This window comes from Oncorhynchus keta, chromosome 16 (genome assembly GCF_023373465.1).
Source record: "Oncorhynchus keta strain PuntledgeMale-10-30-2019 chromosome 16, Oket_V2, whole genome shotgun sequence".
In the NCBI taxonomy this organism is placed as follows: Eukaryota; Metazoa; Chordata; class Actinopteri; order Salmoniformes; family Salmonidae; genus Oncorhynchus; species Oncorhynchus keta.
In genome coordinates, this window is record NC_068436.1 from 6,941,813 (window position 1) to 6,968,075 (window position 26,263).

Consider the following 26,263-nt stretch of genomic DNA (forward strand, 5'->3'; position numbering starts at 1 on the left):
GTCCTGTCGACAGATGCTTCAATCTCTGCTGTGGAGCTTTGCAGCTCCTTCAGGGTTATCTTTGAAACACTGGGGAATGAGGCCCAGGTTGGTGGTGAGATCATCAACGTTTCACCCTGATGAACACTTCACCCACCCAGATCCGACCAGGGTCATGTTCATTAGGGCACGCAACAGAAAATTGTAAACACATTTTGCAACGGAAAATTAAGATGAGCATTTCCTATTAAACCAGCTAGTCCCTTCCTATTTCAGTCTGCTTTCTTCCATTCTGTGCCTGATGAACACCAGCCAGGCAAATATTTGATTCAGAGCCAGGGCCAAGCCTCCCAGCAGTCATCCCACAATCAAGTCACCATGGTCAGTCACCTACGGTTCACTTCACCCCCTTCTCCCTGGCCTCCCGAGGAGGACAGACACTAAAAAATAGGCAGGACAGAGACTGGAGCAAATATAAAAATCCCAGGGATTTACGCCCTGCTCAAACAGAATTATACAGTAATCTGGTCCCTTCCTGCAGACTTTTATAACCTCCTTTGACACTGGGATCTACAACACACACACAAACACACACACACAGAGGGAGGAAAACATGTAACACTGTTTTCCCCCTCATCACCTCCCAGACCTCTGTGTGTGCATTTCTCTCTGTGTGTGTGTGTGTGTGTGTGTGTGTGTGTGTGTGTGTGTGTGTGTGTGTGTGTGTGTGTGTGTGTGTGCGTGCGTGCGTGCGTGCGTGCGTGCGTGCGTGTGTGCGTGTGTGTGTGTGTGTGTGTGTGTTGTAGATCCTGTGGCCAAGGGGAGGTTATAAAAGTCCCCTTGGGGGACCAGATCACTGTATAAATCTGTTTGAGGAGGGCATATATCCCTGGGATTTGTATATTTGCTCCAGTCTCTGTCCTGCTCATTAATTCCCTACAACACACAGCTCACAGGATTAGCAGGGGGATTGTACAGGGAAGTGGGGAAGAGGTAGGGAGAACGATGACCTGGCTCTTTCGGAGTTGGTTGGTTCAGTGGGTGGAGGATGGTGTTGGATGGTCAAGTGGATGTCCGTCCGTCCGTCAAGTGGATGTCAAATGCTCAGTTCAGACTTTTGCAACCAGTGCAATTGTGGCGGTTTATGCTGCTTTTGTCTGTGGCCCACGAACCACCGCTGCCCACACACGTCAGGCAACAACAAGGACAAGGGGGGTGAGCAGCGTCACACACAATCGAGCCGCCTATGACATTGGTCCTTAAACAAAGGCAATACTGCTCACTATGAAACAAAGTAGCCCATAGCCGGCCCAGATTGACACGCAGAAAAGATTGATCAAAGCGGAATGAGGATGGGATCTGCATTGAATACTGAAAGTGGGCATTGATTTCACGAATCCGCTTTATTCAAGTTTATTTTTCCCGCTCGTCTATAAATCTGTGCGTGACAGCAGGCTGTTCGAGATTGCACAGACTGAAAATGCACCATCCTGAATGCACACGGTGCGCTGTTCCAAGTTGCCAACGAGGGGTGTGTAAGGTCATGAAAAGTCATGGAAAATTTGTTTAATCATTTTTGTTAATGTAATTCATGAAGGCACACTTTTAAATATTATCAATCACAACAAATTGACACGTCATTCCAGTAACATAACGACCCTTCAGTGTGTGTCTGTGTGTGCTGGTGCGAATAGCCCGTTGCCCCAGGAGAGAGAGCGCAACATTTTAGCGGCAGGTATAACATAATGACAGACAACAGACGAACTAGATAGCCAATTCAAAACATAACTTGCAGTAGTTCTCGCTCTAGTTAACAATCGCTAACTAAACATTAATGTCGTTGTTTCTTTTCCACCAGCACTGTCGACAGCCTTAATAAATCGGGGTCCGTTGGAACACTGGGATTCCACTCTATTAAACAGCAGCCATGTAATTGCGACAACGTCCAGAAATACTCTGAGAATAGCCTAATTGACAAATAACTTGCTGTGCATAGATCTCCCCTCAAACACGAATATTTGGGACTGATATATAAACACGTCGAGCTAGATACCTCGCTTTTAAAGTAACCTGCCTTGTCCATTTGATCTCTGATTCATTGAATGAGGGGATTATTTTAGAAAGACCAAAGTAGTTGATTGTAAATGTTGCAATATTTTATATCAAGGGTGGCAACCGTCCTCCGGGATAGCTACTGGGTGTGCAGGCTTTTTTTTCCCAGCACTGGTCTAACCGAATTGTATCCTAAACATCAGCTGCTCAACATGACCTTGCTAAGCAGCCTCGGGTGTTTCAGGACTGGATCAAAAGCCAAAAGCGAGCTCTCCAGATGGAGGGTTGACCACATATTGACAGCATGTGACTAACAGTGCAGTTCTACTTTGTGGAGGGTTTACGTGCCTTGATCAAGGGAACAATGGCAGGAGATGGTAGACCTACATGGGATCAGACACAGCAGCTTTCCAGTGTCAATAATGCTTTACTTTTTAATGAAGGCTATAATAAGTCATGGAAATGTGGTTAAAAGTAATGGAGACGTCGTGAAAAATGTGTATGTACCCTTAACTGTGAATAATCAGAGGTTTCTATAGCTTTTATAGCATTTGTGAATTGGTGACCTTGTCGAATAGACCGCATTGGAAAAAGACAGCTCCTGCACTTCTTTCATCCCAAATCAAACACTGTTTCCAGCTAGTTGCTCTAGAGTCCCGTTCCCAGGAAGTATGTTCAAGTGTTTGATGGAAAATCTGGTTTGTTAGAGCTAGAATACCTGAAAGCTATCAAACTATATCATTAGCAGTGTTAAACTAATTATCTTTTGCCATGAGAGATAACGAATAGAGTCTTCTTTCAGTACTGGTTTCTAGTAGCCTGGAATCCAAACTGATATAGTCCATTTCACCATAATACTTTTTAAAATTCCAGCTAGGATAGATATTTAGTTGGTTTACAGCTACTGTTAGTGATTGAACCTTAGCATGGGCCAGGTCGAATCACATATTACCTGGGCAGATTTGTAGCGCCGCCGTCACTGTTGATCTCTGGTTTCTGGGCCAAAGAATAGGGTCGCGGAGCCAGGACCTCAGCCAAGTTGGGGGACATCAATTAACGTTGCGCATCGATACGGCCCCAGCCTGAGACAGATTGGTTTGTTTTCTAACGGCAATTAAAGTGTAATCAGTGGGTTTGAAAGTGTATTTGTCTTAGCGAGTGCCGTTGGACAAACGCTTTCTTCAAATAAGTCCTAAGGAAGCTGCTGAGCTGTGAAAATCTACTGGCTAATAGCAAGGTCATCCATTTTACCCAAATGTGTTTACTAAGTATACTTCATTACGCATCGATATAACTAACATGCATGAATTTTCCAAGAAAATATCGACAACAACAAAAAGATGACATTGGATTTGAACAAAGCGGACTACAATATGTGTGTGCTTGTGTGTTGTTGTGCTGTACTGAAATAGTTGCACACATCTGCATCTGATCCTTTATTTTGCATATTAAAGATTCTTCAGATCCATGCATACAAGGAGCTCACAGAGATAGAGAGATAGAGATAGAGAGAGAGAGAGATAGAGATAGATAGAGAGAGAGAGAGAGAGAGAGAGAGAGAGAGAGAGAGAGAGAGAGAGAGAGAGAGAGAGAGAGAGAGAAATCCCATACTTACAAACATATTCCACCGAATGATGGGAACAGTTTTGCATCGCGAAACAGCAGCAATCCAAACATATTGCTTCCTCCTCTAAAGGAAGGAGTGTAACAGTGTCACACCCCAACAAAACTGATCATTAACATCGGTCAAATCTTGTTTATGACCAGACATTGCAGAATTTTTCTGGCTTTCACGGTATGATATATTTGTCATTTGAAGGTTTGCAAAATGCAGATTTTCTATTCATCTTGAATGCTGCTTATTCCCTCCTGATTCTGGGAATATTCCAACTGGGATTTCTGAAAAACCTGTTCATTTTTGAGAAGTTCCAGGAATTTTGCAACCCTAGGCATTTTATTTAATCAGATTATTGATGTTGGTGAAATGAACCTGATATATATTCTCGTACATCTATATAACATATACTTCATATAAAATAAAAACATATAATATGTCTTACATAGAGTCACTGTTATCATCACTGTAAACATGAAAACAAAAGTACATTATCACTTTTTTAATTAAGTACCAAAAAAACGAACAAAAGTGCTTTTTGCAAAAGACAAAAGATACATTTTCTCCGTTTCGCTTTGACTGTATAGAGGTGAAGATAGCACAAATCACGGACGGTTCAGAAAGTTTCGTTTTTGTATTTGGTAATTGTTCTCCGTTCACTTGGATTTCTTAAACTAATCTTGCTATTTTATGTCACGTTGGTTCCCTTAAGAGTCCCTCCCCCTTTGTTCATGCGTGTGTGTTAGTATCACCCGGTCCCAAATCGCTCCCTACCCCTTCCCCTGGGCTCCTTAACTCCTCCAATGTTTGTAGATCTGCAGTGTACTGGATAGGTACAAGAAGCGAAATGGGGCAGCTTGAGCTTCCGCCATATTGCTTCCTTCCACCTTACAGATGTATAGACATCGATGGGTTCGCACCATGGGGGAGGGGTAGGGAGCTCACTGGGACCAGCTGGTCCTCTCACACCAACTCCAACTTGACCTGGTTGTTGTTGGTGATGAGCGGCGACGGCTTGCTCTTGAGCCGCTCGGCCGCGTCATTGGAGCTGCCGTGGAAGAAGATTCGCGCCGTGCAGACCGACACCACAATGCGCTTGTACTCGCGCCGGAAGTTCTGGTTGAGCACCCCGTATACGATGGCATTAAGGCAGCTGTTGAAGTAGGCCATGAAGTAGCTCGCCACGAAGAGCCACTCGGGGATGAGAGGCACCACCACCTCTGGGTTGATGGCTACTGCCAGCCCGATGAAGTTGAGCGGCGCCCAGCACACGGCGAAAAGCACAAACACCACGAACATAGTCACGAAGTTCCTCACGTCGTGTGGCGTCAGTTTCGGTCTATTGTCCGGTTTGACACGTCGCCTAACCTGAATGACCAGGATCCAGATCCTCAGGTAGCAGTAAGTGACGATCATGATCGGTAGGATGAAGTGGAAGAAGACCACGGCGATGGTGTACGCCGAACTCGCCGACTGCTCGAACGTACACGAATACACCCTGGGGTCATACTGCAACGAACCCACGAAGAGATTCGGCACGATGGCCACAATGGTCAACGCCCAGATGAGTAGGACATAACACACTGAGTTCTTGTCGCTGTACAGCTTGTCGTACTTAAGGCTGTGACATATATAACAGTAGCGGTTGATGGCAATGCCGGTGATGTTGAAGATGGAGCCGATGACGCTGACGCCCATGAGAAAACCGCTGATCTGGCAGTGGACATAGCCCAGGTTCCAGCCTTTGTGGAAGATGGAGGTGAGGACCAGAGGGTAGGGGTAGATGGCCACCACCAGGTCGGCCACGGCCAGGCTCACCACAAAGATGTTGCCTAGAGAGAGAGAGAGAGAAAAGAGAGAAAGAGAGAGAGCGAGAGAGCGAGAGAGAGAGAGAGAGAGAGAGAGAGAGAGAGAGAGAGAGAGAGAGAGAGAGAGAGAACAAAGATCATGGAAATTAGAAACTATTCTATCCTATCACAATGAGCACAATCAAAGTCATCAAGACAAACACGATGTTAATGTCACTGAATAAGCGGCTGAATGGACGGACAGGTAATTGTGTTTCCATTCTTTCAGCCAGAAAGGCTAATTTATTTACATATACCATTTTGCATACCTCACAACACAGCAATCTGCTTCAAGGCTACTACTTTGACAACTAGGTGCTTATGGTGAGAGGAAAACAATGGCTTTTTGATCTGGATATGCTTGTGTAAGTATGTCAATGTCAGTGTGTGTGTGTGTGTGTGTGTGTTTCTTTGTTTGTTTCTTAGTTAGGGACCATCAATCAATTACACAATGTAAATGAGACAATATTTTCAAGTTGCACACCTTTTAGTTTATTTGTATATGAATTTCTATAATTTATAGTTGTTTTTAGGTTTTAAAGTCATTGACATTTGGAGCTATTGAAAGTTTAGCATATTCTCCCATGTACATGGTGTAATTTACTGATGGTCCCTAACTAGCCCCATACGGATATCCAAAGTCATCCCAAATTTACCACAGACATTACGATTGGGTCAAATGCAGCAAAGATGGTGGAAAAATGAAGATAGTTCACTCAGGCCGTTAGCTATTGAAAAAATGTATTACGTTCCAGTCTGCTTAATTGGGTGTGTCTCCCATAGACACCAGTGTAATAGCAGCTGAGTCTGGTCAACTTCATTTATTAACTTTCATTTAACCATAACATTTGACAAAATAATCCGCAAGTGTGGTGTCTCACTTCGTCTTCCATCTCCGGCGTGCATCTGCACTCTGAATTCATAATTACTTGTGTGCTGCCAGCTCTGGACATGTGGACAGGATTGAAAGTTTGAAACCAACCCAACCTTCATTTACATTGTGATGCAGTCATGACTACCACAAGTCTCACGAAAATACATTTTGGACAAGACTGACTTTATGACCAAAATTATCCTATTTACACTTGGTAGTCAGTTTTGACAGTTGTCATGACTTTCCCTTCTGGGTGAGGATCAAAGAGTGCACCCCCCCTCTCTCCCACCAGAGAGGAAGGGGTGGAAATTGGGTCAGTTGATGACTTTAACTTCTTGGATATAGGGGACGCTATTTTAATTTTTGGATGAAAAACGTTCCGGTTTTAAACAAGATATTTTGTCACGAAAAGATGCTCGACTACACCTGCATTGCTTGCTGTTTGGGGTTTTAGGCTGGGTTTCTGTACAGCACTTTGAGATATCAGCTGATGTACAAAGGGGTATATAAATACATTTGATTTGATTTGATTTACATTAGACCAAAACATGCCGGGTGTGTAAATCGGTTCCAGCTGTACCCTGAATAATCATAACTTAGACTAGGGTTCGTGCAGATTTGAAGTCAACGACGTTCAGAATGAGACTGATACGAGGTCATAATTATTAATGGATGATGGTATGATAACGATATATAACAATATATTATTGAGTTAATTCGTGAAACGGTAACTCATTAAACAAACTTTTTCCATGGTGCCCCAAGATTGCTAATGAGTTTGCTAAAGATTACTAATGGTGTTACATGATTAATTTATTCACAATAATAATTAAACATAGTTAATTGATTTGATGAAATAACCGTCATCGCATTAATCGATAGTCATGTCACTGACACAGTAGAATAAATGTTTCTGATTCATATTGATGCCACATAGGGTGTTTTCCAAATGAGAAGTTGGTTTTTAGACTGTTTCTTGGTAGTCTTAAACAAATCTACTTTGAAACACAAGTATACACCTCACACACATGGTTATGGTCAACAACAACAAAAAAGAAGGCACCCATATCATGGCAGATATACAGATGACATGTTTTCAATTTTGAGTTTGCCTCCCAACATTACACTTCATATACATCACAGAAGACTGAAATATAACAAAACCGTTTGACATAGAAACATCATTTGTTTCTTTTTTATCATCTTTATTCAGTATGCAAAAACATTCCACAGGTGAGGCAAAAGAGGGGGCTTTTGGTCATTGACTCACCAGCAAGTGAAGTGAGTGCATGACATGCCACTCCACACAGAGAAGGAGGATGAGAACAAATCTCTCATTATATTCTGTCAGGACCGCGCTCAGGCTCGCACACGCAAACACACGCTAGTTAGTTCCGAGTTTGCTTTAATTATGCAAAGTCAGTGTTTTTCCCCGCGTTTGCCCGACAGATCTTCTGAAGAGTGAAATTGTAAAGGCAAAGATTGAATTTACTCGATCAGGTGGTTAACAGCTTTCACCTACAGTGCCTACAGTACTGTATGTGTGTCATAAACCTGGTCCTGTTAGTGAGGAGTTCCTCTTGTGTCAGACGTGAGCTAAACATAAAGGCAGCAAGTACTACGCTTCGACAACATCGCTACAACGACTCAGCAACTTTGCAGTAGCACTGAAGTATCGTCTTTCCACACCAATCACTCCTTGACTTCCAGCCACGATCTATCACACAGATCAGTCGCCAGACGCTTCTGGGAAATGTGTCACTCTCTCCGGGACGCCGGTGGCACAGACACGCAAGCACAATAAAACCCAGGTCTGCCCGGTGCCTTCCCTCTCTTTCTGTCTCCCCTCTCCCTCGTAGCATACCATTTACATTACATTTAAGTCATTTAGCAGACGCTCTTAACCAGAGCGACTTACAAATTGGTGCATTCACGTTATGACATCCAGTGGAACAGCCACTTTACAATAGTGCATCTAAATCTTTTAAGGGGGGGGGGGGTGAGAAGGATTACTTTATCCTATCCTAGGTATTCCTTAAAGAGGTGGGGTTTCAGGTGTCTCCGGAAGGTGGTGATTGACTCGTAAACGACATCATAACCGCCATCGATAAAATACAGTACTGTGCAGCCGTCTTCATCGACCTTGCCAAGGCTTTCGACTCTGTCAATCACCAGATTCTTATCGGCAGACTCAGTAGCCTCGGTTTTTCGGATGACTGCCTTGCCTGGTTCACCAATTACTTTGCAGACAGAGTTCAGTGTGTCAAATCGGAGGGCATGCTGTCCGGTCCTCTGGCAGTCTCTATGGGGGTGCCACAGGGTTCAATTCTCGGGCCGACTCTTTTCTCTGTATATATCAATGATGTTGGTCTTGCTGCGGGCGATTCCCTGATCCACCTCTACGCAGACGACACCATTCTATATACTTTCGGCCCGTCATTGGACACTGTGCTATCTAACCTCCAAACGAGCTTCAATGCCATACAACACTCCTTCCGTGGCCTCCAACTGCTCTTAAACGCTAGTAAAACCAAATGCATTCTTTTCAACCGATCGCTGCCTGCACCCGCATGCCCGACTAGCATCACCACACTGGATGGTTCCGACCTTGAATATGTGGACACCTATAAGTACCTAGGTGTCTGGCTAGACTGCAAACTCTCCTTCCAGACCCATATCAAACATCTCCAATCGAAAATCAAATCAAGAGTCGGCTTTCTATTCCGCAACAAAGCCTCCTTCACTCACTCTGCCAAGCTTACCTTAGTAAAACTGACTATCCTACCGATCCTCGACTTCAGCGATGTCATCTACAAAATTGCTTCCAACACTCTACTCAGCAAACTGGATGCAGTTTATCACAGTGCCATCCGTTTTGTCACTAAAGCACCTTATACTACCCACCACTGCGACTTGTATGCTCTAGTCTATACCAGAAATTATTTCATGGCCGAAGACCTTTCCTGCAATAAATGAAGCTTTGTCCTCCTGGATCTGTCATCCAGACGCCCTCTGTAAGAGGATTATGTGCACCTGCGTTGTGCACCTGCTATTGTAGCTGGACGAGGAGACTTAACAGAAGGCCTGGCGGCTAAAACAAAGAGATGTTTCTCAAGCTATGGCGTGAGAGCTTAAGGGTGGAGACAGCAAGGGTCGAGGAGTTTGCCTTTAAGACCTCTAAGACCAAGATTGCACTACCCCTAAATGTGAGACTCGCTAAAGCAAAGCTGGGGCCAGGGTTTAGACGATTTGAGCTGCTTGGAATGTTCATACAGAGCCTAGACCTTGACAAGGTTGTGAGACAGAGCCCTTACAGGCAGCTCGGCTGGCATTCAAGTGCCCTGAGGCCTGGCTTCTATCGGCTGTTGTCACCGTGGAGGCTAGACCCGCTGATTGACACACCACTCAAAGTATTAATTTGGCTTAAGGGGAGATACAGCCCAGCTCTTCCAAGTTTGAATTTTTCATTCACTTGCCACCGACTTCGATAAGGATTTAGGCATGAGGGAATAACCTCTGGTCTTTTTCTGTGGCAGGCAGTGGAGATACATTTTTTTCAATGGAGCAGCATGGACAAGATAACTTGAATACCTCGAGCGGCGTGCCCTTTTTGAAGGACAGCAGGTAGAGCGAGTCAGAGTGAGTCCGAGCACGTCGGCGCAGGCCAACTGTAGCCTCACGGTTATGCTCCGCTAATGAGGTGTGAATTTCAACGCCTAGGGTCAAAGTGTAAACTCCACAACTTGAGGGTCAGCGAGGCACCAAGGTCGAAGTGTCAGCAAGTGGGAGAAGGTCCCAAGGGCCCTAACTCTATTGCCCCTGGCAGATTATTATGCATAGGCTAGATAGCTGTTATAAAGTAATCTATGATAATGTATGGCAGTGGTTCCCAAACCAGATGAAAAAGGAACTTTCAACTTACAGTACTCTTGAATGTTGTAATAGTAAAAGGTGCAATTTCAAAATTGGGTAGTGCATCAGAGGTTTTTCTCTTGTTCAGTCAGTCATTGTAGAGGGAGCTATCTATTTATTTAGCCCATGTCGTCTAATGTTTTGATTTTGTTGTAAAGTTTGAGTCACTCAGATATCAGACGAAATCACATAAGACATACATTGCAGGGAATTAGCTTTAAAACAGCACATAAATCCTACTTCAAAATATATATGTTTGCAGCAAGCATGTATACCAATTCAGGAAATAAATGAATATGCAAAACAAGAGGGGTGTGAACTGTTTGTGTCATGAACAGTGCTTGTGCCCATAGAAAAAGACATTGGAGAATGCATACAGTGGGGCAAAAAAGTATTTAGTCAGCCACCAATTGTGCAAGTTCTCCCACTTAAAAAGATGAGAGAGGCCTGTAATTTTCATCATAGGTACACTTCAACTATGACAGACAAAATGAGAAAAAAAATCCAGAAAATCACAGTAGGATTTGTAATGAATTTATTTGCAAATTATGCTGGAAAATAAGTATTTGGTCAATAACAAAAGTTTATCTCAATACTTTGTTATATACCCTTTGTTGGCAATGACAGAGGTCAAACGTTTTCTGTAAGTCTTCACAAGGTCTTCACACACTGTTGCTGGTATTTTGGCCCATTCCTCCATGCAGATCTCCTCTAGAGCAGTGATGTTTTGGGGCTGTTGCTGGGCAACACAGACTTTCAACTCCCTCCAAAGATTATCTAAGGGGTTGAGATCTGGACACGGGCTAGGCCACTCCAGGACCTTGAAATGCTTCTTACGAAGCCAGTCCTTCGTTGCCCGGGCGGTGTGTTTGGGATCATTGTCATGCTGAAAGACCCAGCCACGTTTCATCTTCAATGCCATTGCTGATGGAAGGAGGTTTTCACTCAAAATCTCACGATACATGGCCCCATTCATTCCTTGCTTTATGCGGATCAGTCGTCCTGGTCCCTTTGCAGAAAAACAGCCCCAAAGCATGATGTTTCCACCCCCATGCACAGTAGGTATGGTATTCTTTGGATGCAACTCAGCATTCTTTGTCCTCCAAACACGACAAGTTGAATTGTTACCAAAAAGTTATATTTTGGTTTCATCTGACCATATGACATTCTCCCAATCTTCTTCTGGATCATCCAAATGCTCTCTAGCAAACTTCAGATGGGCCTGGGCATGTACTGGCTTAAGCAGGGGGACACGTCTCGCACTGCAGGATTTGAGAACCTGGCGATGTAGTGTGTTACTGATGGTAGGCTTTGTTACTTTGGTCCCGGCTCTCTGCAGGTCATTCACTAGGTCCCCCTGTGTGGTTCTGGGATTTTTGCTCACCGTTCATGTGATCATTTTGACCCCACGGGGTGAGATCTTGCGTGGAGCCCCAGATAGAGGGAGATTATCAGTGGTCTTGTATGTCTTCCATTTCCTAATAATTGCTCCCACAGTTGATTTCTTCAAACCAAGCTGCTTACCTATTGCAGATTCAGTCTTCCCAGCCTGTTGCAGGTCTACAATTGTGTTTCTGGTGTCCTTTAACAGCTCTTTGTTCTTGGCCATAGTGGAGTTCTGTGTGTGACTGTTTGAGGTTGTGGACAGGTGTCTTTTATACTGATAACAAGTTCAAACAGGGCCATTAATACAGGTAATGAGTGGAGGACAGAGGAGCCTCTCAAAGAAGAAGTTACAGGTCTGTGAGAGCCAGAAATCTTGCTTGTTTGTAGGTGACCAAATACTTATTTTCCACCATAATTTGCAAATAAATTCATTAAAAATCCTACAATGTGATTTTCTGGATTTTTCTTTCTCATTTTGTCTGTCATAGTTGAAGTGTACCTATGATGAAAATTACAGGCCTCTCTCATCTTTTTAAGTGGGAGAACTTGCACAATTGGTGGCTGACTAAATACTTTTTTGCCCCACTGTATCTGACATTCATGAATTGTAACTTCACATGTAACGTTCACCTTCTGTACTTAGGTATCGATAGAATGGTTAATAATTGGTTAATGGTTAATAAAGTGTTTCTTTCACAAAGGCAATATGGAAACACTGGCTTATTTAAGTCAATGATGGTGTTACAGAATTGGCATGTGTCACAGATTGGGCATGGCAGGCATTTAACAAGGGCTAGTTGGAATTCACCCAAAATATCCCACCGCTGCCACCAGCACAACAATGATCAAATTGGATTACGATGGCTCCAACTCCCTCACAGCACCAATGTGACAGATCAGAGTCAAACACATAACGGTGAGATGGAGCTACTGTACTGAGACAAAAGTGGATGCAAAAAAAAAAAAAAATGAGTGTGTCGTCTCTCTATGGCACTCACTGTAATCCGGGTCCTTCATGTAAGAGAGGGAGAGAGACAGAGGAAGAGACAGAGAGAGCAAAAGGGACAGGGAGAGAGGGAGCGAGAGAGTGAGAGAGAGCAAGAGATGGACAGGGAGAAAGAGAGAGAGAGAGAGAGAGAGAGAGAGAGAGAGAGAGAGAGAGAGAGAGAGAGAGAGAGAGAGAGAGAGAGAGAGAGAGAGAGAGGGGTCGAGATAGGAGAGAAACATGAGCGATGTCCCTCGTGACATTATTGGATTTGCAGATATAGTGTTTGTGAATGAGGGCTGATGACAGGCGTGGATGATGAGGCATGCCTCTCCAGACTTAATCTGTTCTCTCCTCTCTACTAAGGCTATTTCAAGAGCGGACCATAAAACAAACGGCTTAGAAAGGAAAATGGACAGCATTTGGAAAGCATGCTGAAACAATATGTTAATGCAAGCAGTGTAGAGTATCAGCGAGATCACACCAGATATTACTTCAATATTCTATTCAGGTCCCCAGGATGTCAGGAGCTGCATTCAATACCATCCACTAGAGGAAACGTGAGCACGTATTACCCTCTAGTAGGGAGATGCCTTCAATACCATCCACTAGAGGCAACGTGAGCACCTATTACCATCTAGTAGGGAGATGCCTTCAATACCATCCACTAGAGGCAACGTGAGCACGTATTACCATCTAGTAGGGAGATGCCTTCAATACCATCCACTAGAGGAAACGTGAGCACCTATTACCATCTAGTAGGGAGATGCCTTCAATACCATCCACTAGAGGCAACGTGAGCACCTATTACCATCTAGTAGGGAGATGCCTTCAATACCATCCACTAGAGGCAACGTGAGCACGTATTACCATCTAGTAGGGAGATGCCTTCAATACCATCCACTAGAGGCAACGTGAGCACCTATTACCATCTAGTAGGGAGATGCCTTCAATACCATCCACTAGAGGCAACGTGAGCACGTATTACCATCTAGTAGGGAGATGCCTTCAATACCATCCACTAGAGGAAACGTGAGCACCTATTACCATCTAGTAGGGAGATGCCTTCAATACCATCCACCAGAGGAAACGTGAGCACGTATTACCATCTAGTAGGGAGATGCCTTCAATACCATCCACTAGAGGCAACGTGAGAACGTATTACCATCTAGTAGGGAGATGCCTTCAATACCATCCACTAGAGGAAACGTGAGCACGTATTACCATCTAGTAGGGAGATGCCTTCAATACCATCCACGAGAGGCAACGTGAGCACGTATTACCATCTAGTAGGGAGATGCCTTCAATACCATCCACCAGAGGAAACGTGAGCACGTATTACCATCTAGTAGGGAGATGCCTTCAATACCATCCACTAGAGGAAACGTGAGAACGTATTACCATCTAGTAGGGAGATGCCTTCAATACCATCCACTAGAGGCAATGTGAGCACGTATTACCATCTAGTAGGGAGATGCCTTCAATACCATCCACTAGAGGCAACGTGAGCACGTATTACCATCTAGTAGGGAGATGCCTTCAATACCATCCACTAGAGGCAACGTGAGCACCTATTACCCTCTAGTAGGGAGATGCCTTCAATACCATCCACTAGAGGCAATGTGAGCACGTATTACCATCTAGTAGGGAGATGCCTTCAATACCATCCACTAGAGGCAACGTGAGCACGTATTACCATCTAGTAGGGAGATGCCTTCAATACCATCCACTAGAGGCAACGTGAGCACGTATTACCATCTAGTAGGGAGATGCCTTCAATACCATCCACTAGAGGCAACGTGAGCACGTATTACCATCTAGTAGGGAGATGCCTTCAATACCATCCACGAGAGGCAACGTGAGCACGTATTACCATCTAGTAGGGAGATGCCTTCAATACCATCCACTAGAGGCAACGTGAGCACGTATTACCATCTAGTAGGGAGATGCCTTCAATACCATCCACTAGAGGCAACGTGAGCACGTATTACCATCTAGTAGGGAGATGCCTTCAATACCATCCACGAGAGGCAACGTGAGCACGTATTACCATCTAGTAGGGAGATGCCTTCAATACCATCCACTAGAGGCAACGTGAGCACGTATTACCATCTAGTAGGGAGATGCCTTCAATACCATCCACTAGAGGCAACGTGAGCACGTATTACCATCTAGTAGGGAGATGCCTTCAATACCATCCACTAGAGGCAACGTGAGCACCTATTACCCTCTAGTAGGGAGATGCCTTCAATACCATCCACTAGAGGCAATGTGAGCACGTATTACCATCTAGTAGGGAGATGCCTTCAATACCATCCACTAGAGGCAACGTGAGCACGTATTACCATCTAGTAGGGAGATGCCTTCAATACCATCCACTAGAGGCAACGTGAGCACGTATTACCATCTAGTAGGGAGATGCCTTCAATACCATCCACTAGAGGCAACGTGAGCACGTATTACCATCTAGTAGGGAGATGCCTTCAATACCATCCACTAGAGGCAACGTGAGCACCTATTACCATCTAGTAGGGAGATGCCTTCAATACCATCCACTAGAGGCAACGTGAGCACGTATTACCATCTAGTAGGGAGATGCCTTCAATACCATCCACTAGAGGCAACGTGAGCACGTATTACCATCTAGTAGGGAGATGCCTTCAATACCATCCACTAGAGGCAACGTGAGCATGTATTACCATCTAGTAGGGAGATGCCTTCAATACCATCCACTAGAGGAAACGTGAGAACGTATTACCATCTAGTAGGGAGATGCCTTCAATACCATCCACTAGAGGCAATGTGAGCACGTATTACCATCTAGTAGGGAGATGCCTTCAATACCATCCACTAGAGGCAACGTGAGCACGTATTACCATCTAGTAGGGAGATGCCTTCAATACCATCCACTAGAGGCAACGTGAGCACCTATTACCATCTAGTAGGAGATGCCTTCAATACCATCCACTAGAGGCAATGTGAGCACGTATTACCATCTAGTAGGAGATGCCTTCAATACCATCCACGAGAGGCAACGTGAGCACGTATTACCATCTAGTAGGGAGATGCCTTCAATACCATCCACTAGAGGCAACGTGAGCACGTATTACCATCTAGTAGGGAGATGCCTTCAATACCATCCACTAGAGGCAACGTGAGCACGTATTACCATCTAGTAGGGAGATGCCTTCAATACCATCCACTAGAGGCAATGTGAGCACGTATTACCATCTAGTAGGGAGATGCCTTCAATACCATCCACTAGAGGCAACGTGAGCACGTATTACCATCTAGTAGGGAGATGCCTTCAATACCATCCACTAGAGGCAACGTGAGCACCTATTACCATCTAGTAGGGAGATGCCTTCAATACCATCCACTAGAGGCAACGTGAGCACGTATTACCATCTAGTAGGAGATGCCTTCAATACCATCCACTAGAGGAAACGTGAGCACGTATTACCATCTAGTAGGGAGATGCCTTCAATACCATCCACTAGAGGAAACGTGAGCACGTATTACCATCTAGTAGGGAGATGCCTTCAATACCATCCACTAGAGGCAACGTGAGCACGTATTACCATCTAGTAGGGAGATGCCTTCAATACCATCCACTAGAGGAAACGTGAGCACGTATTACCATCTAGTAGGGAGATGCCTTCAATACCATCCACTAGAGGCAACGTGAGCACGTATTACCATCTAGTAGGGAGATGCCTTCAATACCATCCACTAGAGGCAACGTGAGCACGTATTACCATCTAGTAGGGAGATGCCTTCAATACCATCCACTAGAGGAAACGTGAGCACGTATTACCATCTAGTAGGGAGATGCCTTCAATACCATCCACTAGAGGCAACGTGAGCACGTATTACCATCTAGTAGGGAGATGACTTCAATACCATCCACTAGAGGCAACGTGAGCACGTATTACCATCTAGTAGGGAGATGCCTTCAATACCATCCACTAGAGGCAACGTGAGCACGTATTACCATCTAGTAGGGAGATGCCTTCAATACCATCCACTAGAGGCAACGTGAGCACGTATTACCATCTAGTAGGGAGATGCCTTCAATACCATCCACTAGAGGCAACGTGAGAACGTATTACCATCTAGTAGGGAGATGCCTTCAATACCATCCACTAGAGGCAACGTGAGCACGTATTACCATCTAGTAGGGAGATGCCTTCAATACCATCCACTAGAGGCAACGTGAGCACGTATTACCATCTAGTAGGGAGATGCCTTCAATACCATCCACTAGAGGCAACGTGAGCACGTATTACCATCTAGTAGGGAGATGCCTTCAATACCATCCACTAGAGGAAACGACCGATTATGATTGTTTAGCGCCGATACCAATACCGATTATTGGAGGACCAAAAAAAAGACGGTACCATTTAATCGGCCGATATTTATATATATATTTGTAATAATGACTATTACAACAATACTTACTGAATGAACACTTTTATTTTAACTTAATATGAATGAGGGCTGGTGCAATACATCACTAAAATCAATTTAGTCTCAAATAAATAATGAAACATGTTCAAATTGGTTTAAATAATACAAAAACAAAGTGTTGGAGAAGAAAGTAAAAGTGCAATATTTGCCATGCAAAAAAGCCAATGTTTAAGTTCCTTGCTCAGAACATGAGAACATATGAAAGCTGGTGGTTCCTTTGAACATGAGTCTTCAATATTCACAGGTAAGAAGTTTTAGGTTGTAGTTATTATAGGAATTATCGGACTATTTCTCTCTATGCCATTTGTATTTCATATACCGTAACTCTGACTATTTGATGTTCTTATAGGTACTATAGTATTTCCAGCCTAATCTCGGGAGTTGATAGGCTTGAAGTCATAAACAGCGGAATGCTTGAAGCACAGCGAAGAGCTGCTGGCAAATGCAGGAAAGTGCTGTTTGAATGAATGCTTACAAACCTGCTGCTGCCTACCACCGCTCAGTCAGACTGCTCTATCAAATCATAGACTTAATTATAATATAAGAACACACAGAAATATGAGCCTTAGGTCATTTATATGGCCAAATCCAGAAACTATAATTTCGAAAACAAAACGTTTATTATTTCAGTGAAGTACGGAACCGTGCCATAATATTGCTGTTACATTGCACAACCTTCAATCTTATGTCATAATTACGTACAATTCTGGCAAAATAATTATGGTCTTTGTTTGGAAGAAATGGAACACACAGTTCGCAACGAGCCAGGCAGCCCAAACTGCTGCATATACGCAAGAGAGGTGACACAATTTCCCTAGTTAAAATAAATTCATGTTAGCAGCCAATATTTACTAAATATGCAGGTTTAAAAATATATAATTGTGTACTGATTTTAAGAAAGGCACTCGTTTGGCGAAGTAGGCTGTGATTTGATGATAAATTAACAGGCACCGCGTCTATTATATGCAACATAGGACAAGCTACCATGTGTAGTTAACTAGTGATTATTTTAAGATTGATGTTTTTTTATAAGATCATTTTAATGCTAGCTAGCACCTTACCTTGGCTCCTTGCTGCACTCGCGTAACAGGTAGTCAGCATGCCACGCAGTCTCCTCGTGGAGTGCAATGTAATCGGCCATAATCGGTGTCCAAAAATGCAGATACCGATTGTTATGAAATCGGCACTAACTAGTCGGCCATACCGATTAATCGGTCGACCTCTAATATAAAAGCAATATGTTATCCTAAATGTAATATGTAAACATCTGGCATTCGACCAATTCACACCAGCAGACATACTGTAATAAAGCAAATGCCGAGACAATGCAAAGCAACAACGGAATTACAGAAGTCGACCACAAAAGACAAACTAGACAAAACGAAACCTACAGTTCGAAGCAGTATAAGTGAAAGCTGATTCTGCAGTAAGCTGCCCCTCGTGAACTGTCATTGTCACTAGTTAATAAATCACAGGAGTCAAAGCTATCATACGAGGCGAACCAGTGCCAGAGAAGAGAAGAAAGAACCCAAATGCAGACCGAAGAGATTCACATTACCACAGGTATTTCAAGGCACTTACCTAAATCTTGACATTTCGGAAAGTGCTTTTAACTTGTTCCATCTTCTGGGACTCTGTCTCTTTTTTTCTCAGTGCAGGTTTTGGCCTTGCAGACAGACTGTCAGGTCAGGGGGCTTCCCTGTGTTTGTATTCAGACAGAACTCTTCAGACAAAGGTGGGGTTTTTAGTTCTGTGCACATTGACATTTTTCTAACTGCGACCAACTACTTGCGTGGGCTCTTGAAGACCTCAGGAAATGGACATTCACTGTTATATTCATGGAAACGGAAAACAATTGTCAAGTTCTTCCAATTCCCTATTTATTTATCTTAGTTTACGGCACAATAAGACAAGTCCTAGGGTGTGATAGCGCTGTGGTTTAACAGTACTCAGATAGACATGAATCGTACATCCCACCTACTCACGGAACATGCCACAAAACAAATCCACCAAAGTTGCTCATCCTCCCAAAGTTCACGGTCTCATTCTCAATTTGCCGGGCTGCTAGTCAATTTGCAGCTTTGAGGACCATGCGCTGTGCATTTACCTGTCCGGTGCACTCACAGTCTCTCCTCGGGAAGCTGAGGAAGCCGCGATGACAAAACACCATGGGTGTTGTCACAATGGGATGTCAACACGGCCCACACAACTGGTGGCATGAAGAGAGATGACAGGACCAGCCACGGTGGTCGTGGAGCCAGACAGAACCCCCCAAGGCGGAGTTGTTCGCTGTCATGTTGTCAATCCGATTACGCCATCCTTCATTTGTGAAGTTTCGCCGTCTCCAATGTTAGTTGCAACTTCTCCTCCAAAAACATTGACGGAAAACGTCAAACCTGTGAACGAAGCGCTAGTTAAGGTATCGTATCGTGTTTGTTCATGCCTCAACTGAGTGACAAAGGCTGTTTGCATCACCGTTCTAGATGTGGCACAAACCTGCAGGTTTAAAAAAAAAAAAACCAGATAACATCTTCAATGTGTCATTATGACCAAGAAACTACGATTCGGTCCAACGCGAGGATCTGAAAAGCTGTGTTTTAGGCTAGCTAGCTGTTAGCATGTAGAGTCACTGCTACACAATAACACATTAGCTGCGTCATTTTCCCAAACTTGCTTCTAGTTCTGAGCAATTAGTGCTTTTCAAGGTCGGGTTAAGTCTCCGTTCGATTATTCAAAAAACAATCGCGGTTTTCAGTTTCGATTATTTGGGTTGAATACTGTAACAACACAGAATAAAATAATGAATTAAAGTCCCATGATGGTAGTGACTGTTCATGACTGCTGATCACTTCTTAACCATCATTTATTCACATTACTTTACTTTATTAAAATATTTCAGTTGTTGTGTATCATACATGTGTTTTAAACATGTGTTTTATGTTTAAGTCAATGCATTTCTATAGAGCGACTGCATACAGTATGTTGTCTGACAAAATTACTATTTTGCAGTTCTTCAAAGTAAATTAGACATACTTTTATGACTGGATCATTTATTTTCAGGTATTGGTACCTCGCGAAGCAACAGCTGCTCTCTATAACCCCTCAGACCGGACAAGTAGATGTGCAATGGATTATGATCATTGTAGTTAATTACCACGTTTTATGTGCTAAACGATGTAGAATATTTGCCTGTTGGAAACTACAACTCCCTACTACATCACACAGTTCAGGCTGGTCTGATTTATCTCTAGAAAAACTGTGCACATTAATAAGCTTACAGAAAAGAAAAAAATGGAATTCAAATCATTGAACCGATGACGGTCAATTAGTTGTTAAAAAAACTAAGAATAGGCCTCCTGGGTGGCGCAGTGGTGCCACCAGAGACTCTGAGTTCGAGCCCAGGCTCTGTCGCAGCCGGCCGCGACCGGGAGGTCCATGGGACAACGCACAATTGGCCTAGCGTCGTCTGGGTAAGGGAGGGTTTGGCCAGTAGGGAATATCCTTGTCTTATCGCGCACTAGTGACTCCTGTGGCGGGCCAGGCGCAGTGCACGCTAACCAGTTCGCTAGGTGTACGGCGTTTCCTCCGACACATTGGTGCGGCTGGCTTCCGGGTTGGATGCGCGCTGTGTTAAGAAGCAGTGGTTCAACCCTTGGTTGGGTTGTGTTTCGGAGGATGCATGACTCTTGACCTTCGTCTCTCCCGAGCCCGTACGGGTGTTGTAGCGACAAGACAAGAGAGTAACTATTAACAATTGGATTGGGTAAAAAAAAAATAAAGAAATGTAAATGAAGAAAAAACAACATTTAGTTTAATCTGCGTGCGTGTGTAGGCTACCTACTCCTGACCCTCCAAAGCACAGGCTACTGTAGCCTACTGACGTTACAAGCATGATTCAGAAATGAAGGAGACATTTTTTTATTTGAGGAGAATGGATTCACTTTTTTTAATGCTATTTAAGGATACTACAGTTATCAGGTTTCACTTTGGATGTATTAGCTACGAAAGGGTAAGAAGTGTTTTTATTTGAATTCAGGTGCCGCTCTGCATTTCCCAAGCTTGTTAGCGAGCTAGCTAGCTCTGGTCCAATGTTAAAATGGAGATAGCCGTGCTGTCACAGACGCTATAATGGCTCAGATCCAAAAATGAGTCCTCTATCCATCTCTATGGGCCATCTCCATTTTGAAGTAGTAAATGTTCTTCTACCTCTTCTATTAGTTGGTAAACAAACTAAAAGGGGGAAATACCGCCACCTGGAGTGTGTTGTTTGAACAGGTATAAAGCCCAGGATGGCGATTTACTGCCACCTGAAGTTATGGAATGTTGTTTCATCAGTCTAATTAATTGGCTGATCCTTCCTTAAACCATGAGGAGTCCCACCCAGTTGACTACTTTGAAAGTTCTCATTGGCAATGTCCATGCAAACATTTGTTATTTCCAAGTAGCGATTTATATTCTCTATTTATCTCTATGGATTGAACGCATCACGCCTTTTAGCTTTTGAAGTCCTCATAAAGACACCATGTAAATGATGAGCTACTCGCAGTCTTTAAAATGATAAACAGGTCGACCCATTAAAAATGCTACCTTTCGGTAGACAAAGACTTTTTGGTAGCATAGCACTATGCTGGCTGTTTTAAAAATGGCGGGAGATTGGGGGAAGGGTGTGGGTGTTTTTTTTCTTGATTAAGTTATTATTTACAACGGTATATACGGTATGATTAACGTAAAAAAAAAATGTAAAGGATGATTATCTTTGGAAAGGAAGACTGGGTGCATTACAGTAGGGTGAGTGTTCGCTTTGTTTGCATGGTACTGAATATCCCCATAATTACAATAGAATATTAAGATGGACTAGATAGTGGGTCATTTTCCAAAGAATGATGGGTTAAACGTTTAAATGTTGTGCCCTTTAAATCTGAACTAAATGAATATGAGCTTGGTACATTGGTCAAAGTCATTAGTATGGAAACCATGAAGCCTTCTAGAAGAAAATATATTTACCGGGCTGCAATATCTCACATTATTCCTACACCTACCTCTTAATTGTATTCCTCCCAAATGGAAACACCTCGACATACTGTGAGTTTCAAATGACCATTTGAAAAAATGACTGTGTTTAGGTTGTGGCCTACAGTAGCTGAATACTACTACCTACACAGTACCAATACACATCTGGTAAAACATACACAATTAATATTCCTTTAAGGAATAAATATGTTGTTTATCGGTGTAGGTTGAATTTGCCCCTGGATGCTGATCTTTTTTGCCTCATTAAACCTCACTATTGGTTAAGGTTAGGATTGGGGGAGGGGAAGCTGATCCCAGATCTGTACCTAGGGTAAACTCCACCCCGGAGTGTGGTTTATCCATTGCTACCGTAAGTGACAGTTCAGTGTTTTGATGAAAATATGTTGGCCAACCGGTGCCTAGCCAATGGTTTAACATCTGCCTGCTGAGCCTCTAAATTCTGATTGGCTGGCGTGACGGTTGTTAGTCTTATCACCCATTTATTAAGCAGATGACCTAGCCCCGGCTGACTTAAAAGACCTCAAATTTAATCTCCTTAAACTTTGAATGGGAATGCGTTGCATAATATGTCAATCTCATATCTTCCCATTTTCCAATGACATTCTATGACTTTGCTGTCGTGTGTCTTTTCTAATGAAACCAACCCCCCCTTGATGAAAAGATAAACCATGCCGTTTATCCCTCCCACGTGAATAATGTGGCCCTATAGGAGGACAAGCAGCCAAGCCTTCTGGGTCATATTCAGTAGGTAAAACAACATTTTGAAATGTTTCGAAATGGGGAGGTACTACCTGAACCTGTCCAATCGGAAAAACAGATTTTTTTTTGTTTTCCATTTCAAAACGTTTTGGTACGGTGTAGCCGACTGAACACCACCCTGGTTAGTAAGGGACCTGTCAATGCATAAGCTGTCACCCAGCCCACCAATTTTCTGTTTATGCAACGTGTTCACCATCAACGTCGTGCCAATACCTTATCCGGAATTCTGAGCATTTCGTCACATTTATTAATCCCTATATTAAAAAACACACTATCTTCAATTCATCATTAAAATGAATCCTATTTTCCACGACAGTGAGTAGATCCCATCCGTTCGCCTGCCTCCCACCACTCTCTCCCTCCATCCCAGACAGCTCAGACACTCCTGTAATTACTTTTCTGACAGCTCGGCGAGTGACCCCAAAAATACACAAAATAAATAAGCCACACATTGGGGTTGACAGAACACACACACACACACACACACACACACACACACACACACACACACACACACACACACACACACACACACACACACACACACACACACACACACACACACACACACACACACACACACACACACACACACACACACACACACACACACAGAAACACTTTCCCTGTCACACACACACTAACTCTCTCTTTCCCTTTATGTGCATCACTCTCTCTCTCTCTGTGTCTCTCTCTCTCTCTCTCTCTCTCTCTCTCACACCCACACATAAACACACACCAAAACATATTAAATCATAGCAACACACACAGATAGTAACACAACTGCACTTACACACTCTAGGATTGTGCATCTCTCCTCACATGAATGATTCAATACGCATCTAGATGCATGGGATCCGATATGATACAGGAACAATGTTTTAGTTTGAAATGATTCGGTGCGATTCAGTTTGATTAGGATAACGAATCAATGCGATTCGGTTCGATATGATACGATTATTCTTTTTTTGTTGCATGAACTTAATATTCCATTTTAAATGAATATCTGCTGCTTATGTGAGCTCAAGAGTTGGGCCTGTGTGTGTGCGTGCGTGTGTGTGCGTGCGTGCGTGCGTACTTGCGTGCGTTCCAAAGTCAATGGTGTGTGTGGGCACCTGAGCTGAGCCATTGGGCAGATTGAGCATGTACCACCCCACTGTCAAATTAGAGGTGGGGGAAATGTATGTTTTTATTCCCAGCACTTGTTATCTGAAATCACCATCACCCACTGATTAACTTCGCATTTTTGCAGATTGAAAATGTTTTGAGCTAGTACTATGTCAATATTTATATTTAGAAATGAGCAATGGTATTTTGAGAATTAATATAATGCAGCTTTGGATACCAAAAAGCCCAAAAGGCCGGCAGACAGCGATGTTGATTTGTGTCATTTAACCATCCAAATGCATTATTATATGCAGCCGACAATACATTGGTATCCCTCGCGGATCGGTTCACACCTAAAACATTCTCCATTCAGGCTGCACAGGCTTCGATTTCCTCCTTAACTTTATATGATGGAGATAAGGAGGGGGAAAAAACAGGGGAATATGCGTACTTTCCTTACACAACATCCAGGATTAGCATTTAGACACTTCTAGCATGATGGTGGAAAATGGTGTTTCATAAAGAAAGTACGCATATTTCCCCAGTTTTTTCCCCCCACCTTCTAGCCATTAAATAAGGTTAAGGAGGAAATCAAAGCCTACGCAGTCTGATGGAGAATGTTCTAGGTACGAACCGGTCCACTAGGGATAGCAATGTATTGCCGGCTGCATACAATTCATTTAGATAGTTAAATGACACGACTCAATATCGGCATCTGTCGGCCTTTGGGGCTAGGATTAGGCCTACCGCTCGTTGGTGTGAGCATCTGTGTCTGCTGCACTGTTGTTATCTGACAGGCATACACAGTTACATGTATAAACGTTGTTGTGGTAATTTTCCTGTATTACTAAGTGAAAGGAGAGTTTACAAACCACACAAGTCAGAGTTATACTTTAAACTTAATCTTTTAATAATATGAGCTTCACCATAGCCCTTTTACTCTCAGATCAATTCAGTGTCTATAAATGAATTCTGAGAGTGTCAACATAATGGCATAATTCCACCCCTCTCAACTCACAATGACGAACCACAGGTCTTAGGAAAACTGCACAATAGGAAGACTTTTACTTGAGAGAGGAGTATCCCATAGCCAGACAGCATTAGCTATAAATTATCGTTCAGTTTGCTCTCTAAGACAAGGTTCTACTTCTCGTTCTTGATATCACCAAAACATTACCTCATCTAATGGCATATATCAATTGTCAAATGTAGATACTCCCATCTCAAATACAACCCTCCTGGACAAGCTCACGGAGAGTAGTGAGGTCATATACTAAATCAAGACAAGTTTTGACATCAGAGGGGACATACAATGGTTCCAGACACTGTCATACTCCTCCCCCCAATGGGAAAAGTAGGGAGTGACTGGTGTGCAGACATTGTGGAGCCCTTCACATGGTTTAACAGATACCCTCACATATGAAGACAATCCTGACCTCTCCCCTCTCTGGGCCCCAAGTGACTTTACCCACATAAGCATATTTATGAAAGTAGATAAAAACATCTTATTTATCAATGTTACCTAACTAATTCTGATTCTGCTACGACAAAGTTCGATGGGCTACTGAACTGGAGGAGAGGATTCATCAATTCAGACACAACTGATAAGAAGATTTTTTGGAACAAAACAATAGGAGTAAAAAACATTAGTGAACTGGCGATTCTTAACGTTTCAATCGGGTTTCCTACCAATGCATGCTTCATTTGGATCGGTTCGGGCAGACTGATGCACTCTTATCTTAAACATTTGAACCAGGACCAATGTGTTTCAGTGAATTGTTATATCCCTAACACACACACACACACGGCTCAGTGATAGACAGAAGTGCACAAACACACACACGCACACACCCACACTCTCTCTCTCTCTCTCTCACACACCTCAGGCAGGAATGATAAGCTCTAATTACCAGACTTCATTCCCACCTCCCGTACACACATTGCTAGGGTTGTCACGATACCTGTATTGCATTACTACGGCACCAGATTTTCCATGGCAAAAAAAACAACACACAAATGATCCTATAAAAAAACAACTTCATGTAAAATGGTGGGTGTTATAGCAGGCAAAATAAACAAATGTGCCTCTAGGTGATACATCATAGGACTGTTTTTCTCAAGAAATGTTTTGTTTCCTTGCCACGATACTTCCGAGTATCGCGACAACCCTAATAAGACACCCCTCCCCTCCCACCCTGCAGAGCTGCCTCTCAGGAGACAGAGAAATACTAGCTCCAAACCTAAAT

General features: G+C 43.3%; 1 protein-coding gene across 2 annotated transcripts in view; it reads right to left on the bottom strand.

The window, feature by feature from the left end:
* Window positions 1-3,513: 3,513 nt before the first annotated feature.
* The window catches only part of LOC118395422 (melatonin receptor type 1A-A), a 58,510-nt gene continuing 35,760 nt past the window's right edge, over window positions 3,514-26,263 (bottom strand). The window contains exon 3 of one of the 2 annotated variants that reach the window (XM_035789221.2): window positions 3,514-5,478. In XM_035789221.2, coding sequence (XP_035645114.2) covers window positions 4,610-5,478 — 869 coding nt within the window. In that variant the 3' untranslated portion in view covers window positions 3,514-4,609. The remainder of the gene's footprint in view (window positions 5,479-26,263) is intronic. The other variant, XM_035789220.2, reaches the window with a different exon arrangement.